The sequence below is a fragment of the Typopeltis vanoorti genome, chromosome 22, assembly GCF_054136105.1.
Source record: "Typopeltis vanoorti isolate ZY-2024b chromosome 22, IOZ_Tvanoo_1.0, whole genome shotgun sequence".
Taxonomy (NCBI): Eukaryota; Metazoa; Arthropoda; class Arachnida; order Uropygi; family Thelyphonidae; genus Typopeltis; species Typopeltis vanoorti.
This window is the reverse complement of record NC_143570.1, coordinates 16,718,465-16,743,201: the sequence shown is the minus strand read 5'-3', so window position 1 is coordinate 16,743,201 and position 24,737 is coordinate 16,718,465. Positions and strand designations below refer to the sequence as shown.

Here is a 24,737-nt window from a genome sequence, read left to right as displayed (position 1 = left end):
TGTCTAGTGTCAATAGTGTAGAAAGCAAGGCCAAACCTGTCAGATTCCAAAAATGTAATATAGTCTTGACGTTTTTTGATTATAATCAAGGCACACCCAATATGAAAAGAATTTCAATACCCTACCTTAAAAGAATCTCAGCACAAATAGCAAGGATTCTTTGTAAATTCCATCTACGTTTTTTTATTATAATCAAGGCACACCCAATATGAAAAGAATTTCAATACCCTACCTTAAAAGAATCTCAGAACAAATAGTAAGGATTCTTTTGTAAATTCCATCTATACACCTTCCTTCAAACCAACTCAGAAACTGTCAGCCTTCCTACCATCTATAAAGAATACATTACCATCTCTTTCCTTAAGAAGTGCTATCAAGAACTCTGCTCATGTCATCTTTGCTATTTTGGACAGGCTCACCATTCTGAATTGATTACAACTGAAGAATATCAGGACTACATTATATTTCTGAAATCCAACATGTCTGGACTTCTCTTGTTATTGATACTACACACAGAGTTCTTTGGAACCAGACAAAACTTCATTCCTGCAAGTTCAAATTTGATTCTTTTACTTGAAACATCTGAACTTCAACTGCACAGACTACATAGCAATCTCTAAGTTATGGGAAGTGATCACTATTAACTGTTCATAATTTTTTTAAAATTAACAACTATTTTAAATTATTTTTATCTATGCAACTTTTACAACTGCTCATGCTTTATGATTCATTATTGTGATTCACTTTTTAAATGTAGTTAATGGTCTTTCTCCTTGATGATGTCCACAAAATGTTGAATGAAATATATTTGAGTTCGTGAATAAAATTCTATATATTTTTTGTTACATGTGTAATCTGTGAAAGTTTTTTAAATATGTTTAGTACACATGTTCCATTAAAACCATTTATTTCTTAACAAATTACCAATGAGGTGCTTAAGGGTCAAGGCTGTATAACTGAGAGGAGACCTCCACATAGCCTTTGGAATGCAGAGAACCGACCAGGGCTTCTGACCTAATGTCCAATCCTCACCTTCTCGTGGTGCACTGTTAGGTATCTACCGGGATACTGAACGAAAAAGGATGGGCTGGCAATTTGGGATTTAGCCGACCAAATTGTATTCTTATTGGTTAAACCAAAATAAAAAATGATGGTACAACATGACAAAATTTCATGCCGGCTAGGGCATCGCCCGGTTAAACAAGGCCCCCATTGTTTTCGCCAGGGAACCAGGGCGAACAGCGAAAAGTCAGCTACTGGAACAAATCTGAAAACAAACCCCAACTCAACATCACCAGAGTTAAAGATCGGTACTATCAACGGAAGAAGCCTGAATGGCAAAGAAATGGAGCTAGCTGAGGAATTAGATAAGTACCAGATCGACATAATAGGGGTGACTGAAACAAAAAAGACCAAAACTGGTGAGATCTTTCTGAGCAATAAATACAAAATGTTATATTCAGGCAATGACAATCAAGGAAAAGAAGGAGTAGCCATAGTATTCAACACAAAATACGAGGCTAATCTTCTTGAATGGCAGTCAGTCTCAAGTAGAGTGATGTGGGCAAATATCAGAATGGGGAACTGGACAATGAGACTTATTTGTGCCTATGGTCCCACAGTAGGTTCTACTAAGGTAGAAGTGGAGAAATTTTTTGAGGCTTTAGAGAAAGCAACTGACACAATGAAAAAGGAAAAGTTGGTCCTTGTTGGGGATCTAAATAGCAGAGAAGGAAATGAATGTCAGAATACAAAAATATTGTGGGAAAATTTGGAGAAAAGAACAAAGCTAATAATAATGGCAAATACCTGTTGGATTTCTGCTCAGGACATGAACTGGTTATTACTAACACCATGTTCCAACATAAAAATATGCACAAATTCACATGGAGAGAAGAGGCAAGGAATAAGAATAGTCTCATTGACTATGTTATTTTTGATAGTGATGTTTTCATCCTGGTGCAGGATACCAGAGTGTACAGAGGATTTATAATTGAAAGTGATCACCATTTAGTCTTGAGCAGGATAAAATTGAATTTCATATTGAAAAGAACATGTAAGAAAGTTTTAAAGTGAATAAAAGTTGAGCAGCTCTCAGATGTGAACTGTAGACTAAATAAACAAACATGATTGAAGAAAAAATGAAAGAGTTTGAGAACAGGAACCAAACCTTGGAGATTCAGTGACAAGCTCTAAGAAAACATTGATTGATTCACACAGAGAGGCATGTGGTGAGGTTGCCTGCAAGGATAGAAAAATCAGAACTCCTTGGTGGACACAGGAAGTTTAAACAGGCAGTGAAGGAAAAGAAGAAAGCATATCAAAAGTTCCTGGCAAATAAGTTATCTTGTGCTCCTAGAGAATACAGAGACAAATGTAAGAAAGCTAAATACTGTGTAAAACTAGCTAACAAAAGTCATGGAAAGACTTTGGTAAGAACATAGAAAATAAATATCAAGAAGGTGGCAAGATATTCTGGAGATTGTTGAAGAAGCTCAGAAATGGAGAAAGAGTGCTATAAAAGGAATTAGAGATGATGAAAGTGACAGGAAAACTAGAGAAAAAGATATCCTTAAGGTATGGAGTAATTACTTTGAAAAATTGCTAAATGAGACAAGCAGGTAAAAAACACACAACAGGCATACAGTCAGGAATACATATCTATACTTGAAGTAGAAAAAGCCACCAAAGGCCTGAAATGTGGTAAGGCAGCAGGAGTAGCTGATATTCGACCAGAAATGCTCAAGTATGGAGGTATAAAAGTCTTACAGTGGCTGCACTGTGCAGTTCAGAAGGCCTGGACAGAGGGACAAATTCCGAATGACTGGAATAGAGCTCTCATAGTACCCATATATAAAAAAGGAAATAAATATGAGAATTCAAGAGCAATTTCACTACTGAGTGTTCCTGGTAAGATTTACAGAAGTATACATGAGAAACAGTTGAGAAGGTTTGTGGAAGAAAAGCTTGCTGAAGAACTAGCTGGATTAAGTCCAAATAGAGGCTGTCAGGATCAGATCCTCACTTTATGACAAACAGTTGAGAAATCAGGGGAATATAACAAAGATCTGTATTTAAATTTTGTAGATCTGGAAAAGGCATGTGTGCCAAGAGAAAAGCTATTCAATACACTACAGTTATATGGTGTCAGTGAGGCATTATATCAAGCAATACTTAGTCTTTATTTGAGTTGTAAGTCAGCAGTTAGAATTGAAGGAAACAGCAAGATGTTTTATGTTAGATCTGGTGTCAGACAGGGATGTACATTATCCCCTCTATTATTCATTATCTATATGGATCACATTATGAAGGAAAGTGGTATTAAACCTGATATCAAAATTGGAGATGTTAATGTCAGCTGTTGCTTTATCCAGACGATGTTATAGTTCTAAATAAATCAGCTACAATTCGGCAAGATTCCCTGACTAAATTGAATAACTGTTGTAATAGATATGATATGAAGATCAGCAATAACAAGACAAAGACAATGAAAATAGGCAGAAGCACTGAAAATATCAAATACATTGTGAACGGACAACCTATAGAACAAGAGAAACATTTCAGCTACTTTGGCATGATTTTTAGTGAAGATAGTAAATTAAATATGGAAATAGGCAACGGAATCAACAATAGTCAAAACAGTAAATTAGCTGTATACAAGACAGTGTTCAAACCAATTTTATCTTATGGATCTGAGAGCTGGGTCTGAAGTAAAACACTAGACCAAAGACTAGAGACTGCAGATATGTGAGTCCTGAGAAAGATTAGGGGCATGAACAGATGACATCAATGGCAATATCATATTAAAAACAAGGATATTAGAGAACTTGACATTGTCAGCATACAGGAATGAGTTAGCAGAGCTAATCTCAGGTGGTATGGTCACTTAAACAGAATGGACAAGGAAAGATTAGCAAAACAAGTATTCTTTGCCACTTGGGCAGGAAAACGACCCAGAGGAAGACCAAGATATAGGTGTATCGATATGGTACAAAGTGCCTTAGACAATAGCAATAAAAAAATCATAAAAATTGTCATAAATTGAAATCATAAAAAATATCACTCTCTACTTTTGAAAGTGAAAATGAATTATATATATATATATACAGCGATACCCCAAAGTTACGCGGTAGGTGGGACCAACAAAAAGTGCGTAAGTCGAATTCGCATAACTCGGGGTATAATTTTGCATGTAATTTATATATACAAACACAATTGGGAAAAGGTTTACAAAAACACCTATATTTTTTAAGAAATATAATCATAATTGTAGTTTTCCGTACATAAAAAAAAGAAAGTTATTTCGATGTCGATGGTTTCATAAAATGGCATAATGTCTTTTTCTTGTCACGCAAAATTTCTTCATAGCAAGCCAATGATTTTTTTATTCCTTGCTTTGTGGCTACAATTCCTTCCTCGTTAGAATGTATGTCCTTTAAAATCTGTAAATATTTCTTTTTATGATTGTTCTTGCAGTGGATTCCTGTAGATCGAACTTCTTTGCTAGCTCACACATTTTCATTCCGCCTTCAAAATCCTTAATAATGTTGAGTTTTGCTTCTAAAGTCAATGTTTTTCTTTTCTTGCTAGCTGTAGAAGAATCGGACTTGCTTCTTTTGGACAACTTTATTATTTTTTATGTGATAAAATTTTTATCAAGAACATAACATTAAACAATCGCAAGGTTTGTAGACTATAAAAATCGTGTATGAATGGAGACCGCATGAAACACGTCAGTGCTTGTTCACAGCATGTGCGACACTGGCGAATGCAGCCGGCGCCAGAAAGATATGACTAGTGGTAAGGCGTGAAGTGGGACGGGAATACGTACATATAAGAAACCGCGTAACTCCAGATTCATGGAAGTCGGGGTAGCGTAAGTTGGGGTGTGACTGTATATATATATAATGTATGTATCTCAAAACTGACAGAATGCCTATGTATTCGTTGTTATATTAAGAAATTTTTGTTATGCCGCTGTAAAAAAATAACCTTTTTTTAAATTTAAATATAATGGCTGAATTTTTTACTTTTACATAATATATACCAGTGATTTCTGCATAGCCCAAATTCACTGGTATATATTATACATAGTTCATATCTGCAATACAGCTTCAGTTCGTAATCTAGGCAATGCTGCTTCTTGAAAATATATTACCTTATCCCCCCCCCCCCTGAATAATATACTAAAGAAATAATGCTTTGTGCAGCCTCATGTTCAGAATGAAATTAAATGTATGGTGCATATGAATGGAAGAAAGTGAAAGAAGAAAATAAAAGTTAGTGAGAGAAATAGGTAGTAAATGCTTCAAGAATAACACTATATGGAAATTCCATCATAAAAGGTGTAGTGGATGAGTTGGTGCACAAGGTCTGTTTTCCAGGAGGGAGAATGAACAGGATGACTTAGGTATTGGATATGAGAAGTAAGTATGTGAGGGAGTTACTGGTTGGAATGAATGAATTAGTTGTGCATAGAGAAAATGGGAGATTGGATATCAGGAGATTATTGTTGAGAAAAGTGAAAGAAAACGGTACGGTATGGTAGTTTGTGTGTTGCCAGGTATGACAATAATGAGTGTGGCAGAGAACAAAGATCTTGAATGGGATGTTAGCAGAAATGTGTGAAGGGAAATGAGTACAGTTTGTGAATGTGTAGGATGAGACTGAGGGACAAAATGGAACTATATAAGAGCGATGGACTGCATCTGAATGGTTTTGGAGTGAGTCATTTGGAAAGGTTGCTGCCGGAAGGAAGCGCAATGAGTGATGTGTATCACCCGAAGTTACATATGATGGAGATAAAAATGAACAGGAGAGTGGAACCAGTTTGAGGAAAATTGAGACCAGGAATGTAAGTTGGACAGGGAAATGGGGTGGGCCAAGGGGTTAAGGGAGACATAGTGTAAGGAGAGTGGATTCTGAAAGTAGTAATGAATGTATAGATGTGGATGGTCAGCATAGAAATCGAATGGCCTAGAATACATGGAGAGTTGAGTCTTGGGAGTGGGGGATATATGAGACAGAAGGTGAGCAGACAGGAGCAAGTGAGGAGAAGTCACAGATTGGGGAGGGCAGTATGAGTAGGACTGGTTATAGACCATGAAATGTTATGCTTATTTATAAATGTCAGGTATACCAGAAATAAGGGAGATGAAATTATTGTACTGATTGAGTTTATGTGTCTGAAAATAGTTGGAGTAAGTGAAACATGGTTGGATGAAAATGACATCTTGACAGGAATAGAAATGGAGGGAACTGATGTTTTCTGTTAAGTTAGGAAAAGCAAGAAAGGGAGGGGGTGCTGCTGATGATGGCAAGGGAATTATGTCTGCACAGGTTGAGATACAAGGGGAAAAAACAAAGTGGTAGTGGTTTTGAAGCAGTATGGTGTGAAGTGAAGGGTGATGGAATGAGATATTTGGTAGGGCATTGCTACAGGCCAGGAAATGTGGAAGATGGAGATGAAGAAATATATAGGCAACTTGGCTTAGTGAGCAAGCAAAGGGTGATCATTATGGGAATGAGAATGAATTTCTCATGTTCCTAAGGGACAACAATCTTAGGCAATATGTACCAGTGGGCACATGAGGGTTAAGGGTCTTAGATCTGGTTATATCATCAGAGGATGTGACTGTGAAATGGAATGTCTAATCTTCCATGGCCGTGAGAGTGACCATGAAGTGATCACTTGGGTTGCAATTGCAACCAATCATATGAGAACTTTTATAAAAAAGGGATATATGTGAATCCACAAGGCTAGCGATTGCTGGAAAGAAGGTGGATGTTGCACAGGCAGCAAGAGCTATCTACAGCTATGTAACAGTAGCAATGTGCGAATATTCCAAAGGCAGCAAGGCTAAACAAGGTAGGAGTAAATAAAATGGATGAATGAAGAGATTAAGTGTGAAGGCAGCAGCAGCAGCAGTGTGGAGGCAACAAAAGGTTAATCTTGGTACTGATCAGTTGCATAGAGAGTACAAAGAACAGACCAGGAAGGTGATTCAGTTGGTAAAAATGGCAAAAGTACAGTATGGAAGAAATTAGCCAATCAAGCTAAGAAAAATCCTACTAAATTCTTGTAATATGTGGCAAGTAAGAGAAAAAACGATTATGGAAGGATGATGCTAATTGATAACACTGGAAGACTGGTAACCAATGCAGAGTATACAGTTGAAGTATTTAATGAATGATCCATTGATAAGTGTATTTCATCCTCATGAAGGCAACATCGTCATGAGAAGCTAGAGTGGAGAGTATGGTGGATGAGCAAAAAGTATATGAGTAGTGTAAACTTGATGTTAATAAAGCAATAGGATTTGACAGTATATCACCATGTGTCTTTAGGGAATGCTCTCTGTAATTAATGGCACCTCTGACACACCTGTTTAACACGAGTCTTGTAGCATGACAAGCCCAAAAGGGATGGAAGGTGCATCATAAAGTAGACCACAACACCAGATCTACTTCTCATAGCTTTTCCCAACTTTGTATTATGCACAAGCTGCACATCTCCAGTAGCTGGTCACAAATGAGAATTGGGATAAGACTGAGGCTACAAATTATAGGCCAGCGTGTGTGTGAAGTTGTGCTTAGAGAATAACCCAGAGAATGTGTTAGAGAAGATGGTGAGGACTAGGATTCAGAAGTGTAGTTGATAATAACAGTATTTTTTATGATGTCAGTATGAGTTCATTAGGGAATGGTCATGTTTCAACAATCTGCTTATGTATTACAGCAAGGTGACAATTCACTTGATACAGAGATGAATACAGTAGTGTACTCAGATTTTTCAAAGGCCTTTGACAGACTTCCACATTACAGCTAGTAGGCTAAATTGGAACAGATGGGATCAGATAATAGAATAGTGAGTTGGATAACTGATTTGCTGTCGGACAAGTATCAGCAGGTTGTGTACGGAGGGGTGGTATCCCAAAAGCGGAAGGTCACTAGTGGAGTGCTACATGCATCTGTTTTGGGACCATTATTGTTTAACTTAATAATGGTACATTAATGACATTGCGACCAGCTTTACTGGAGATGTGCAGCTTGTGCATGATACAAAGTTGGGAAAAGCTATGAGACGTAGAGCAGGTGTTGTGGCCTCAGAGGAGGCGAACAGACTATGTGAATGGGCAAATGAGTGGAGCTTAATAGCTCCACTCATTTAATGTTGCCAGTGCAAGGTCTTGAAATTTGGTAGGCAAGGTTGGGATGGAGAGTATAAAATTAATGAAGAAATACTTGTGTGACCTCGAAATTGAACTTTCAGGGTCACACTGCTAAAGTTGTAAGAACATCACAATGAATTGTGGCAATAATGAAGAGGACAATTGACATGTAGAAGCAAAAAGGGCACAGTTAACTTTTATAAGCCATTGATCAGGCCATTTATGAACTACTGTGCACAGATTTGGTTGCCTGGTTTGCAGGGGGATGCACTGGAGAGGGGTCCAGAAAAGTTTTACTAAGTTAGTGTCAGGCCTATGGAATGTCAGATACAAGGAGAGATTGAAGAAGGTTCTTTGCATGGAGAGTGATTGGTGAGTGGAATGCATTGGCTGAAAGTGTGGTGAGTGCAGAAACTGAATGAGTTTAAGGCATGGTTCGATGAGCTGTTTGCATGAGAGAGTCTAGACCTCCAGTGATGAGTCCTTTCATTCTACGGAGGTCAGATGTTAATAATAATAATGTTCATTATGATAGTTCAGCAGAAGAGAGATCTCATAGATTCATTTACAGTCACAAATTTAAAGTAACCTTTTCTATATCATTTTTCAGCTAGTTCCCAAGTTAGTTAAATCTTTGGAATAGGCAAGTAATTAAAAAGAAACCCTCAAATATCAGGTTTTTAACTCCCAAAACTTGGAAAAATCAGTGGAATACCTCAGGTGATTTCATAAATTAAAATTATTTAGAATTAGAAACATAAGATAGAAGCAGTACTACATCATCTTGTGTCCATGAATACTGGCTAGAAATCATATTATTTTTTTGGTAATGATGAAGTTGGAGACCAGTTGCAAACCGATCTCTAAAACATGAGAACTAAGGGTGTTACTATCTTGGGGGAAATTAAAAGCCAGAGAGAGGACACACATACACGAGAATGGTATATTCATTTTATAACAAAACATTTCTTCTGTATTTTATCAATTCTCCATTTACACAATTTTCTAGTATTCTTCTCTTCTTCTTCTTCTTCTTCTTCCTACAGTCCATAAGAAGGTCATTTGGGCAGATATCTGGAGACATCATAAAAATCCTGCAGTCAGTTATGGATCAATGTTTTTAGCCAATTTCTTTCTCTTCTTCAAACTTCTAGGATACATCCTTCCAGGGCCTGCACTGGAATACTGTTAGATCTGCTAAACTGATGAGTTGTTTCATTTGAATTTTTCGTATAACATTATTTCTTGGATTATTGGGAAAAAAAAAAAAAAAAAAAAAAAAAAAAAAATCGATCCTTTGTTCAATTCTGAATTTGTGATACAATAATCACCATTAAATTCCTGATAAGGGATGAACAGGATATAACTGTAATACATGATTAAGTTTATATTATTACTAGCTTCTTATCAACATTTTCCCTCAAAGTTAGTCTTTTACTTATCAGGGCTGCAATATTACATTTTATTGTAATATTTCAGTCCTGGTAGGTAACATTCCGATTGTAATTACATTGTAATATTGCAGTCCTTACATTTTTGCGTTTTTGTGGGTCTTTTTTTCCTGCCATCCTGACATGAAACACTTTCTAGATTCCACCTGTTTTGCTAACCTTTATTCCCTCTATCTATATCTCTGTCCCATTATTATTATTATTATTATTATTGCTACGTGACACCTTCAAGGAGTTCCAAAGACTCATCAAGGAAGGCTGCCTATTCTACATCTCTCTGTTTCCCTTATTCCAATCCACTAACTACAGCAAACTGCAACTACCATTATCATCTATACCATCTACTGCTCACCATCACTAACTACTACAAGTAGTTAGCGGATACGCTAACTACTCGACCAACCAGGAGGGCAGATATCAGAAGACAGTCATCATAAAAATCCTGTAGTCAGGTCTTGATCAATATTTTTAGCCAATTTCTTTCTCTTCTTCAAACTTCTAGGAATATGTTTAAGAAACCATGCCATCTTAGATAAGATCACACATTTTTGAAGGCTAAAAATGTTAAGGTACTGCTAATATCCTTTCATTTTAAATATGATTCATCCAGTGATCTGTTCACTCCTCTGTGGGTTTTGTTGATTGAATGCTTTATTTCTAACACAACTCTCAGACTATAAGTTAAGACCAGTTTGATTATTTTCTTGATATATTCCTAGTTTAGTGTTTTGGCTAATTTATGCATTTATGGTTATATCGAAATTATTGAGGAGTCTGGTATGAAGAACACATAATTCTGAGCTGAAAAATTTTTTATTAGTACTACATTTTCCCTGCACATTTCTTTTCTTTTCTTTCTTTTTTTTTTGTACACTTCTTCGGGTGATTTTCAAGATAAGTTAAATGACAAGTGATCCCTTTTGTATCAAATTTAAGAGGAATAAAACTAACAACTGTCATGTCAGGTTTTTGTTATATAAACGGTTACCAGACTTGGTGTAAAATGATATCTTGTTTGTTATTGCATTGTGTAGGTGGTGATATAGCATTTCCAAAGCTTCCTTGACTTTACTAACAAAGTAATTCTGGTATATATATTTATCTGTCTTCTGCCAAATACAGGATGACTTTAATTGGTTGTATGATATAGTACTAGTACTACTTCCAAGTCTCCATGGAGTCTGAAGACTCATTGAGGGAGGTCAAACACACATACCACAATACCATGTCTTGAATACAATCCACTCATTCACCACCTGGCAAGCTAAAAAATCTCCTTTAATTGCCTTATTCACATCACCCATCATCCCATGCAATAATTCCCCTTTATTTATTTGACAAGCTTTTCTCACCAACTTATACATCTCAATCATACCACCATGCCTCCTATCCACCAAGCTCTGAAGATCACAATCCCTCAATCTGTTCTCATACTGAATATTCCAGTCTTGAGAGAGTCTTTGTTATTTGCCTCTGCACTCTTTCTCCAATGTTTCTTTATTGCCAATATAACCAAGTGGACATTTCTGACCAGGCAGAAATCCAAATGAGGCATAATTAGTGCCTTATACAGTGGAAGTATCTCCTCCTTATCCATGTCAGCATTTTTTGCATATTATGGCAGCAACTTTCTTGGTATCTATTACAACTTTTGTGATGTGTCCCATATCCACCAAGATTCCCCAGATACTTTACCTCCTGAAGCAAAGTTCATCCAATATGATTAACCTCATCCTATGCAAGTTGTCATTCTGTCTTCTCTCACTCTGGTCAAAGTGCATAACTTTATACTTAGCAACATTAAAATGACATCTCCATTGTTCAGTCCAAAGCACCAACCTATTCAAATCCTCTTGTAACAACAACACATCAGAACTTCCTGACATTGCTCTTCCTAATTTTGCATAGTCTACCAACAACTGAATATGTCCCACCAATATGAAACACTCATTGAACAATTCCATTATATCTGCGGCCACATGTTTTATCTCCAGCAACTAAAGTCAGTCTTCCATATTCATCCTTTCTTCTACTAACAACATAACTGTAGAATTCTCTAGGGTTTTGCTTTACTGCTTCAGTCTCCTTTCATACAGCAATTTCTCTTTCTCAATATGCTCATCACCTTCGAAGTCTAAATCTTATACTCCTCATGCTGTTGACGGGATATTCTGTTCTTTATATCTCCACCATAATGTCCTCTTTCTTAGAAGCTCACGCATAATTCCAGGATTCATCCATTTCATCCCCTAATTAGGAACACAATCTGACATTGCCATAAGTAACTGATTCTGGATCAAGTACCAGTCACTGACTTCTTTTTCCCTTCAAATGATCAAGCCACTTCACACAACCAGTCTGTTTCCTTATCCTTAATTTATCATACCCCCTCCCCTTTGCAATTCTGCCCATCTTTGTTCTATGAATGTTGAAAGTTTAAACTAAATTTATTATTATTATTTGTTCTATGAAGCTTTTACATGCCTGCCCCCCCCCTCATGTCAAAACCACACGATCATTCTCCCCAACTGTTGGCATCATGGTTACATCTTCTATTATCACTGTATAAAATATTATTAAATCCAACACTTCAGTCCCATGTGTTGCTTCAACTACATGCTGCATAAGATTAACTGTCCCTAACTAGCTGAAGGAATTTAATCTCCTTATTCAAACATGCTATTTCCTGCTTCTAGTCAATGCTTCCATAGCTGAAGTCATTCATTATTATCACTCTCTTGTCGCTCACCAGCCTCATCTGTCTAACATTTGAGAATCATTTCCCTCTTCATTCTTGTAACAACATCACATCATTTGAGAATTTCTGGATGAGTAGCAACACCTCACTAAATATCTAAAATTTGTATTTACCTCAACCTCACCCAAATGGCTTCCAAGCCATTATCATTACTGCTTTCATAAGTTCCACACAAAGCGTACAACTCTCTCTCTCTCTGATATCATCAGTAATACCAGCCTCCTCTTTTATTTGTCTTTTTGAAAAATGCTATAACCATCACATTCTATTAATTTATTCTGGCCAAACAGAAGTTGTCAGAATCAGAATTTTACTTTAAGACAAACAGTTCAGAAATCGAAGGAATAACAGATTTAAGTTTTGTAAAATTGGAAAAGGCATATATGATAAGTTCCGAGAAACAAGCTGTTCTAAACATTTCAATTTTATTCAATGAAGAAATTATATAGGTCAGCATATAGTTTCCACTTAAGTCATAAGTCACTTAGAATTGAAGAATGTGAAGAAAGACAGTTTGAAACTTATGTGTAATATAAGGATGCATACCATCTTCATTATTATTTATCATCTATATGGATCACATTATGAAGAAAAGGGGTATTAGTGATAATGAAAGTGAAGGTATTAAATCAGTCTTTAGTTTTTGCTGATGATGTTATCATTTAAATAAACCAGTTACAAGTCTTCATGACTTTTTAATGAAATTAAATAGCAGCTGCAAGAAGTTTGGTGTGAAAATTAGCAATAAAAAGACAAAAAATATGAAAACAGGAAGGAACATGGAAAACATTAGTTACTTTCTTTATGGAGAAGTTGTAAAACATTTCAACTATGCAGGCAAATTTTTAGTGAAGATGGCAAAATGTATAAGGAAATGGACTATAGAAAACAGCATGGTTGAGAGCCCAATATATAAGTTTATCTGAAATAAGAAAAAATTAGTTACAACACTAAACCAGCAGTATACAAGAGTGTGGAGTGTTCACACCAATATTAATTTATAAGCTCTGAAAGTTGTGCTGGAAATAAAACAGTTAATTAAAGACTTGAAACCACAGATACAAATTTTCTGAGAAAAATTAGGGGAGTATACCAGATAGCAGAATTATATAAAAAAGAAAGACATCAGAAAAGAACTTAACATCATTAGCATCCTATTCTTGGCACTGAAGAATGGGATGCTAATTTCTATGCGGTTGAAAAGTTGTAATTTTTTTTAATTGCCTTTTAAATTGAATGGATAATAGAAAAATCATTTATTCCAGTCTTTTTCACTCTTCCATACATACCCATAATTCTTTTTAACTCCATATATGCTTCATTTCTTGCCTCATCTTCATCCACTCTGCTTTCAAAGCTTTTGTCACTTTTTTTGCTATCATTCACTCTCATCATATTACCTCCAGTCACACGCCCTTTTTTACTTGTTATCTTACTATTAAATGAACTCTCTTTTTCCCTGTCCGTCTCATATTTTCTTTTACATTTTCATCAATCACATTTTTTCTTTGCATCAGTTTTGTACAGCTTAAGCTGCCCATTCTTTTTTTTTTTTTTTTTTTTGCTGTCCATTTCACTTACTACTCCATGTTCCCTACTCTGATTCAAACATGCTCATGGTCCACCAACATGTCACCCTTCTTGCATACCTACACTTGTTAGTGTAGATATGCAAGAAGGGTCACATGTTGTCTCTCTCACTCTCTCTCTCATTCAACCTCTCTCTGCATGAAACGTACACATCTTTCCATGCATACGTATTACACTAACTGTAAATGTATTAAACGTAGTTTGCTTTCCACATATAGTATATATTTGAACAGGGGTATAAAAGTTAATTTACATGGAAAAGTGATGAATAATTGGAGAAATAACTCAGCTTCTAATTATAACTCTTAGAATGTTTCAATTATTAATAGTGAATTGTCAACTTTCTTACCCATAAATAACTTCTTCATCAGAATCATTAATCATTGATAAGGTAGGATTATCTTTCAAACGTGATTCTGAAAAACAAAGAAAGATGTTTCAAGCAAGTAAACAAACTTGAATTTGATTATTATTTTTAAAATCTTTCCAAATATAGCATATTTATTAAAATGTTATTTTAATAAATAACATTTATTAAAATGTTATTTTAATAAATAACATTTATTAAAATAAATATTAACTAAAATAAATATTAATAAATAAAATAAACATTAACATATTTATTAAAATGTATGCTGGCTAAAAAACATAAGATGAATCTACCACAAATGGAGTAATGATTGGAAATAAATTTTTTTTAAAAAATCTTGAATATAAAATGAGATACACTTTGGCTTTCAGATTTTGCTACAATATCTTACATTTTTTTCTATCTTTTCAACAGACTCTCATTTCATTTCCTAATTTTCAACTCCATTTATTCTATTTTGCAAGTAAAGCCATTATGGTACATTACACAAAGCATTCAGAGCAAGACTATTAAAATGCATTAAAATGAAAGACTATTAAAATGCATTGATAAATTTCATAAATACAGAGGTATTTCCCTACTGAGTGTTCCTGGCAAGATCTATGGAAGTATACTTGAGAAACGGTTGACAAGAATTGTGGAAGAACAAGCTGGATTCAGACCAAATAGAGGCTGTCAGGATCAGATCTTCACTTTACAACAAATAGTTCAGAAAGCATGGGAATATAACAAAGATCTGTATTTAAGTTTTGTCGATTTGGAAAAGGCATATGACAAGGTGCCAAGAGAGAAGCTATTCAATTCGCTACAGTTATATGGTGTTAATGAAGCATTATATCAAGCAATACTTAGTCTTTATTTGAGCTGTAAGTCAGCAGTTAGAATTGAAGGAAGTACAGGAAGATGGTTTAATGTTAAATCTAGTGTGAGACAAGGATGTACATTATCACTTCTGTTATTCATTATCTATATGGATCACATTATGAAGGAAAGTGGTATTAAACCTGATATCAAAATTGGAGATGTTAATGTCAGCTCTTTGCTTTATGCGGATGATGTTATACTTCTAAATAAATCCGCTACAAGTCTGCAAGATTCTCCGACTAAATTGAATAGCTGTTGTAATAGATATGGTATGAAGGTCAGCATTAAAAAGACAAAGACAATGAAAATAGATAGAATTGTTGAAAATGTCAACTGTGTTGTGAATGGGGAACCTGTGGAACAAGTAAAACATTTCAGCTACTTAGGCATGATTTTTACTGAAGATGGTAAATTAAATATGGAAATAGACAACAGAATCAACAAAGCTGGTATAGTAGGAAGTCAACTGAATAAATTCATATGGAATAAGACAGAAATTAGTCGGAACACTAAATTAGCTGTATACAAGACGGTGTTCAAACCAATTTTAACTTATGGATCTGAGAGCTGGGTCAGAAGTAAAACACTTGACCAAAGACTAGAGACTGCAGATATGAGAGTCCTGAGAAAGATTAGAGGCGTGAACAGATGGCATCAATGGCAATATCATATTAAAAATGAGGATATTAGGAAAGAACTTGACATTGTCAGCATCCAGGAATGCGTTAGTAGAGCTAATCTCAGGTGGTATGGTCACTTAAACAGAATGGGAGAGGAAAGATTAGCAAAACAAGTGTTCTCTGCCAGGTTGGCAGGAAAATGACCCAGAGGAAGACCAAGATATAGGTGGATTGATACAGTACAAAGTGCCTTAGATGATAGAAATATAAGATCTGATAATGTTGGAGTCTTGACAAGTAACAGACTGATTTGGAGGGAAATTGTAGATAGGAAGTTAGTAATGATGTAAATTTTTCATGTAGTACTATCATATCCTGTACACCCCTTTGAGGGTACATGTCAGGAATTTGATGATGATTTAATAATAACATCATCACTGTTGTTTTCTCAAAAAAAAAAATAATATATATATATATATATATATATATATATATATATACATTATTATTAATTCTTTGCTTATTTCAATGGATAGGTGCTCAAAGTCTGTCTGTTTTCTAATTTCATGATCATACTGTAAAGTAGACGATCTCTTTAGTCTAGATTTTCCAGTCCAGGCATCGAAAGTCCTGAGTGAGATGTGATGATCCTGTTGTTGGATCCTGATTCTGTTAGTGAACCTAACTGTGGAGAGTTTTCTTCTGTCTTCTAGTATGTGAAGCCCATACTCTTGTTGAGCTTTTAAGTTATTTGTGGATGAGACTGCACCTATAATAACTTTTGCTGCTCTTGATTGTACTCTGTCAAGCTTTTCTTTTGAGCTAGTGGAAGCCCAGATTGTTGAGGCATATTCCATAGCGGGTCGTATGAGTGCTGTATATGTAGTTTTGAGTGTCTTCGGTTTTGCACTTTGTTACACAAAGCCTTTTGATGATATTAAGTTTTTTAAGAGCTTTATTAGATATATTTGTGATATAGAGTTAGTTAGGCCTAAATATTTGGGAGACTCTATTTTTCCTATTTTGGTATTATATATTTTGATTGTAATTGTGTCTATTTTTTCTATCAGTGGAGAGGATACTAAGTTTTTTTCTGAGTTTATCTGTAATTTGAGTTCCTTTTCCCATCTTTCTAGGCCTTTTATTGATTTATTTAGGACTTTATCAGATTGTTGAGGATTGCTGCTTCTATGCATGCCAGATTGCTATATCATCGGCATAGCATGCTATTTTTGTGTCATTTATTACGTGAGGATGAATATTGTTCATATAGATGAGAAATAGGAGCGGGCTTAGAACAGAACCTTGTGGGACTCCAGCCCAAGTTCGATGTATGTTGGAAGAAGTTCCATTAACTTTTACTTTAATTTTTCTTCCTTTCATGAAATATGAAATCCAAATTAGTGATTGAATGGAATGACTTTACATGCTGCTGCAGGTACCTTGTCAGTGAGTTCTGAATGAATAAGTGAGATTATCTTGGTTAGTGCTTGATGAAATGTTTGGGATCACTCACACTGAATCTGATGATTCCATGGAGTTGCCTGTGTAATAATAATAATCCTTCCTGGTATAAGCACAACAGACCTATAGTCTCCTCTTTCTACAAAAAACCAAGAGTCCTCTTCTGCTCAAGACATGATTTCTTACTTGTACAACTCCTAATACTGTATAAAATCCCAAATCTGTCCTACCTCAGAATACTGTCCTCAAAAATGAGATGTCATTACTGTCCAGAAAAATGCAATTTGGTTAATTAGTGGCCCTTGTCTCACAGACTTCAACTCAATGATATACCTGTTTCTGCTTTTCTGCTTTATACATCTTCTACAGGTATATTTTCAGGGGTGCTGTTCTGTTAAACTACTGACATCATTCCTCCACTTTCTCCTCAAGTCCATAAACACCCAAGCAACTGTCCAGCTCCAAACACAAAACAAAGTTCTCATCCTCTTCTTTAATTTTTGTCTTTCTCTATGCTTTGGAATAGTCTTTCTTATATAGTTTCTCCTAAGGACTAGTTTCTCAAAAAAACTTCCAGTTTTTCAAAACACATATCAAAAATTCCTTCTTCCTAACCATTTGTTTATACAATGACACTGATGTGCTACATGTTTTTCTATTAAGTAAAATCAAGTATAAGATGAGTGCATGTTATACTTGATTTTACGTCACACCATCTTATGTACTTCCTTCAATTCTAACTGCTAGCTTATAAATGTAATGAGAATTAGTACTGGTGGTTATTCACAAATTGTATGTTTTGGTATAAACACCAAAAGAACAAAATAAATAATTTATTGAGTTACTAATATTTTGCTGGATTTCAAACAAGCATCTTCAGAGCACAAATTACAACTGTGATAAGACACAAAGTGCTCAATTAGATTATTGCAAACAATTCATATTTTACCTGATAATGAATTAATATCCTATCAAGGTGTCACCCCAGGGGCCTGATAAAGGATGAAGTTGGCTTTATGGCTCTCTCCCAGATCTTCTTCAGCAAATTAATGTGGCAATACTTATTGAAGTAAGGGGGGGGGGGGGATTTTTAAGTTTCACAGCTGATGCCGATATTAAAAATAGTTACTACATTGTTATATGATAAATGCTAACATGAATGCTGACTTACAACTTAAATATATACTATATATTGTTCTGTATAATGTCCCAATTATACCACATAATGCTAGTCTTTTGAACAGCTTATCACTTGACACTTTACCATATACTTTTTCCAAATCTATAAAATTTAAATAGAGATTCTTGTTATATTCCCATGATTCTGGAAACTTCTATTTGGCCTGAATCCAACTTATTCTGCACCAACTCTTCCACAATTTTTTTTCATTGCTTCTAAATGTATACATGAATTTTACTTGGAACACTCTAATGAAATGGAAATTCCTCTATAATTCACTTTCCCCCTTTTCAGAGGATACTATAAGAGAGCTTAACTCTAATCACCTGGAATTCAAACTTCTGAATTATGCAGCATAGCCACTGTAAAAGTTTATACCTCTATATTTGAGCATTTCTGATCAAATATCATCTATTCCAGTTGCCTTTCCACATATTAGATTTCTAATGCCTTTTTCTATCTCAAGTATCGATATGTACTTCTGATTCAGTTACCATTGAATATTTTCTGCCAGTTGTTCATCAGTACTTGTATCATTTAATATTCTTACAAAATAATTACTCCAGATATCTAAAATATGTTTATCTTCACTTTTATATAATATTTATCATCTCTGTTTTCCGTTTCCTTTTACAATGGCATTTCTGAATTTTTTGAAGTTGTCTCTGGAACAATTTGCTATATTTACTATTTTCAGTAGATTCTCCTATAGAAAAATAGTTTGTTGTAGTGCAAGGTTCATTACAGTGAGTTTAGAAGAGAGGGAAAGCAAGGTTCATTACAGTGAGTTTAAAGGAGAGGGAAAAAAAACTTCCTCTTTCCATTCTGAGCAGATAAATACTTAAGAAGGTATTAGCATTCACTAGTTATGAATTCTTGAACTTATTTCACACCAAGCTTTAGTTATTTGTCGGAATAATCATCCCCTATCCCATAGCACTGGTCTTTAATTTATTTTCTCCATGTATTGCAGTTTCAAGTGTTGGAAGCTGGTGGTTATGAAGCATTTTTATCATCCCCTGAAAAGTCATTACCAAGCTTTATAGTGGACCTAGACCACTGGTACATCCTCTGCACCATCTCTACCCTGCCCTCTAACAATATCTGTCACACTGTCTTCCATATTGCAGCATCATAAGCTTTCTAAAGGTCTGCAAAAATCAAATGGAGTTCTTGATACTTAGCAACCATTTTTGGGATAGTTGTTGTAAGGAAAATATGTTATCCATGCAAGATCTTCCTACCATAAAACCAGATTGTTCTTTTGATGTTATTGGGATATTTTAAGTTTATTTCTGTCCCTCATGATTGGACTAAATATCCTGATAATCAAACATGATGCTTATTACTCTAATTTTTAGGGTCTTTCTTATTGTGTTTCTTATGGATGAATGATATATATATATATATATATAACAAGTTCCATTCATAAAGAATATCCTCATCTGCAATCACTTTGTTGAATATCATTGTCAGGACCTGTAATACTTTACTACCATCATTCCTAAATATCACTATTACCATTCCATCAGAGCCAACTGCAATTCCATTCTTTGATGTTTAAACAGTCCATATCACTTCCTCTAATGTCACTTCAAATGTCCTTTCACCTGATAATAGTCTCTCGTCTCACTGATGTTTCACCCTATCCTCATATAATAAACCTTCTTAATATCTCTTAAAATGTTGAAGGGAAATGATATTAAGTCCTGCTCAAAATGTATAAGAGGCTCATACCTGCCATACAAATTGTCAGGCCTCAGAAGAGCAACTATATTTCACCAGGTATTCAATTTCACTCCACTTTCTTTTCCACACTTCTTTAGCTTTTTAAATCACCATTCTTTTCACCTGTCTTAATATTGTTGTACTTCACTCTGTCCTGAAGAATCTTTACTGCTTAATCATCTCTTACATGCTCCCTTCTTTTCTTCTATGTTCTCCTTCACTTGTTGACTCACCCATTCAATATTTTCCCTCACCTTCTCTTCCAATGGCCTCCTCAGCAGCCTCATGTACATATTTCTTTAAATGGTCATATAACTGAGATGCACATCCTCTCCGGTAAATCTAATTTCTTCTCAAGATGTCATCTATAAAAATTCTGTATACTATCATCTTGCAACAGTTCTATTTTGTATCGGGGGATCTAACTTAGTCTATTATCATCATGTAAAGTATCTAATCTCTTAGATGTAACAGGACACAGCCTTACTTACTACTATATAATGATCTTTCCCACCTTCAGCTCCATGGAACACTTTCACGTCTTGCACTATTGCTCCTGTATCACCAAATCAGTTAGACTTCAGACCTCTAATTCATTGGGTCTGCATAAACTTATGCATATCTTTGTGTTAATAATATCCATTTAGCACCTGACACTTTTCATTTCCACACATTTGAATCAACTTGCACGATTTGTCATTAGCATGATCTTCTCCATAAGGTCCCCCCCGCTTCCCAAGCCCTTGAATACTCTAATAGCATTAGGATCAGAAGAAGACAAAAGTTGATAAAGTGAGACCAAACAGAACAGTTAAAAGAAAGAAGTGATACAAGGTGGAAGAAGAAACTAGACCCAGCTAGAGACCCAAGGGAGAGCCACTTTCACAAGGAAAGGTATTTTCTTGGGTATCCAGTGATACCCTCCCCTCTGTGGCCCTGTTGGTCCATGGTTACTTATTCAATATATTCAGACCAACCCACTATAGCTGATGGCATCTACCATTTGGGGAATGCAATCTCTCTAGGAGTTACAGAGCTCTCCAAGAGCACTAAAGAAATAAAACATTAAATAAAGAAAGCACTACAAAGAAAAGAAAGTTACTTTCGATTTTACTATCAGGAGACAAAAAAAAAGAGACTTTGCAGCAAATTATTTCAGGGAGTCCTAGATGTTTACAATAGGAAACTGGAGGATGTTAAGTGAAGCTACTTTAACTACAAGCAGCAGCACCAGGCAGGGAAAGTAGTGTTCTCTTTCAACTAAACACTAAGGGGAAAGGGTGACTGACCTCATTACCAAAGTTCTGCTTTTGTAGGCATTTTGCATTCTAACTCTTCAAATTGTAAAGTTTTTAATCTTTTAAAACTGGGCACACAAATGACTATTCTACAGAGATCTCTTTTTAATGCTTTACAAAAACTGCATGCTGATAGCAATAAAAATTGCTTTTACAGCATATATTTGCAACACCACTAAACAATAAAATATCTTATGCTGTATATAAGGTTAATAAATGAACCAAAATTATTATAAATACAAATGAAAGAGATTGCAAGAGAAATGACTGACAGAAAGAGAAATTATTAATAGCGATTATTCATTGATAATCATAATGATGATTATTGATATAGATTATAAAAAAGGCTTTTGATAAAGTCAATCGTAATAAGCTACTGAAAATTTTAAGAGATGACAACGTTCCTAAACAGTTAATTAAAGCAATTTTCAATATAAATCACAATGACTAAATTAAAAAAAAAAATAGCCACACAAAAATGTGAATTACAGAACACAAATGTAGGTTTCTGGCAAGGATGTAGTCTATAACCACTTCTCTTTAATATTTATATTAATATTATAAGAAACTAGAGAGAAACAATCAGTTTCGGCATTCAAATAAATAACTGCACCAACACTGATAGAAATTTATTTGTCAATGATCAGGTTCTAATTGAAGATAATGAAGATTCACTACAGCAAGCAGCCTTTTCATTAAATGAAATAGCAAAAACATACAATAAGGAAATCTCCACTTCAAAAAATAAAGTCATGCCATTTAAAGACTGAGACCCAATAAGAAGCAAAATTTGCATCAATGATGATATTATAGAACAGGTTAATACATTCAAATATCTAGGCTACTACTTATCTTATGAAAGAGAGAAAGACATGTAACATAAAATAACTAATTATATAGGAATAACAAAAACTATTAATCAGATTTTAAATTGAAATTTAATAAACAAGAAAACAAGAATAAGAATCCATAATTCAATAGCAAGACCTATGCTAACATATGGTTCAGAAGCCCAGACATAACTCAAGCAGATAAAAAAAGACTGATAAGTCTGAAATGAGATTCATGCATAAAACAGCTGGACACAATAAACTCAACTTCAAAAGAAATAGCAATATTTTAAAGGAACTTGAGAGAGAGAGAGAGACAACATACAGAAAGAATGTATGAAGAAAGACACCCCAAAGAGATACAGAGATATCAACCTCAAGGGAGAAGGAATCGAGGATGGCCTTTGAAAAGATGGGAATAGACTGTAACAGGCCACTAGGCCTATTACTGGAAAGGAAGAAGAAGAAGAAATTGTAATCAAATCCGAATTTGAAACAATAAGCACACACAAACAAAGGCAAAGAAGGAAGAATCTAAAGCATAATAATAATACACTAATACAAAATGCTTTTTCTTTTATCATACCATACTATAATTAATCGGAATTATACAGAAATTGTAATCAAATCCGAATTTGAAACAATAAGCACACACAAACAAAGGCAAAGAAGGAAGAATCTAAAGCATAATAATAATACACTAATACAAAATGCTTTTTCTTTTATCATACCATACTATAATTAATCGGAATACTTATAATCGGTGCTGGAAGAAAGTATTCATTATGGACAAGCTGTTAGTACAGCAGAAGTCCAATAATTTCAACCCATTCGCATTAAGGTCAGGGGCAGCGTTCCTCCCAACCACACCCCTCCATGTCTGGTTATCTGTTCTACTGGCTATACTTAGTCGGGCTTTCTTCGACCAAGAGGAAAGGCTCTGGAACTGTCGACCTGGATAAGGGGTGGAAGCTTTACTACTCTGGTGTGAGCCCGACAATGTCTGCTCAGGCAGGTGTGGGGGATACTCACAAGCCCCCAGCTGTCAGACTGTGTTGCTGAGTGGATCCCATTGGGGGGACGAGTATGTGTGTGTTAAGGCTTCAGATAAAAACCATGATTTGGCTGTGGTGCAAGCCTATGCACCTAATCTGGAGGCAGAGTATTCTGACTGTGTGGATGCTGCTTTTGACAGGGTGGCAGACATGGAATCAGTCCTGCTAATGGGTGACTTCAATGCACATGTTGGAACAGATGACCAGACATGGAGGGGTGTAGTTGGGAGGAATGGCACCCCTGACCTTAACGCGAATGGGTTGAAATTATTGGACATCTGCTGTACTAACAGCTTGTCCATAATGAATACCTTCTTCCAGCAGCAAGAAGTCCATAAATATACATGGTACAGGGATACAAAGATCTCTGATTGACTTCTTTATAGTCTCAGCAGACCTATTTTCCTCAGTGTTGGACGTTCGTGTGAGAAAGGGGCAAAACTGTTAACTGACCACCACCTTGTTGTGTGCACTCTACGGCTTCAGAAACCAGATGCTACCATCAACGCTGGTAGGCCTAAGCAGCTGTACCACGTGAAATGGGAGACATTGGAAAATGAGGCTGTGAGGAAGAATTTTGCAGATGACATTTCCTCCAGGTTCAAAGAGATTCCCAAGCATACTGCAGATGTTGAGGAGGAGTGGAAGCTGTTCAGAACAGCTGTCACTGCCTCTGCACTCTCATGCTGTGGCAACGGGCAGAGAAAAGGACACCTTGGTGGAACCAAGAAGTCCAAAAAACTGTCCGGGCAAAAAAGGAGTCCTACCTAACATGGCTTAGGGTCAGGTCACCTGAGATGCATTTGCGGTTATTGCTGAGGCAGTAAAGACAGCAAAGCAGAAGGCTTGGGAATCCTTTGGAGAATGATTAGACTCATCCTATGCAAATGCAAACAAAGTATTCTGGCAGACCATCCGCTGCCTTCGAGGGAGAAAATCGTGCACGGCAAGGACAATTAAGGCCTCTGATGGTGCACTTTTAACAACCGAGAAGGATATCCTCCACAGATGGAGGGAATACTTTGAGAGCCTTCTTAACCTGGGTGGCCCAGCAGTTGTGGACATCCAAGAGGTGCAGATCAGGGCAATGACTAGTCTCACAGCAGAAGAGGTCCATTTAGCAATAAAATCGCTAAAATCGGACAAGGTTACTGGCGATGATGAAATTCGGCCCGAAATGCTAAAAGCCTCAAATTGAGACGATGTTCTCTGGCTGACTCGAGTATGTCAGGCTGCTTGGATATCTGGGCGAGCACCAAAGCAATGGCAGACAGGCATAATAATACCAGTCTTCAAGAAGGGAGACCAGAAGGATTGCAGTAACTATCGTGGCATCTCTCTGCTCAGCCTGCCTGGGA

At 35.7% G+C, this 24,737-nt stretch overlaps 1 protein-coding gene across 1 annotated transcript in view; it reads right to left on the bottom strand.

Annotated features, from left to right (window-relative positions):
* The window catches only part of LOC150094186 (transmembrane protein 181), a 324,122-nt gene that overhangs the window by 25,111 nt on the left and 274,274 nt on the right, over positions 1–24,737 (bottom strand). The window contains exon 12 of the mRNA XM_090411991.1: positions 14,320–14,386. Within this exon, the coding sequence (XP_090268117.1) occupies positions 14,320–14,386 (67 nt within the window). The remainder of the gene's footprint in view (positions 1–14,319; positions 14,387–24,737) is intronic.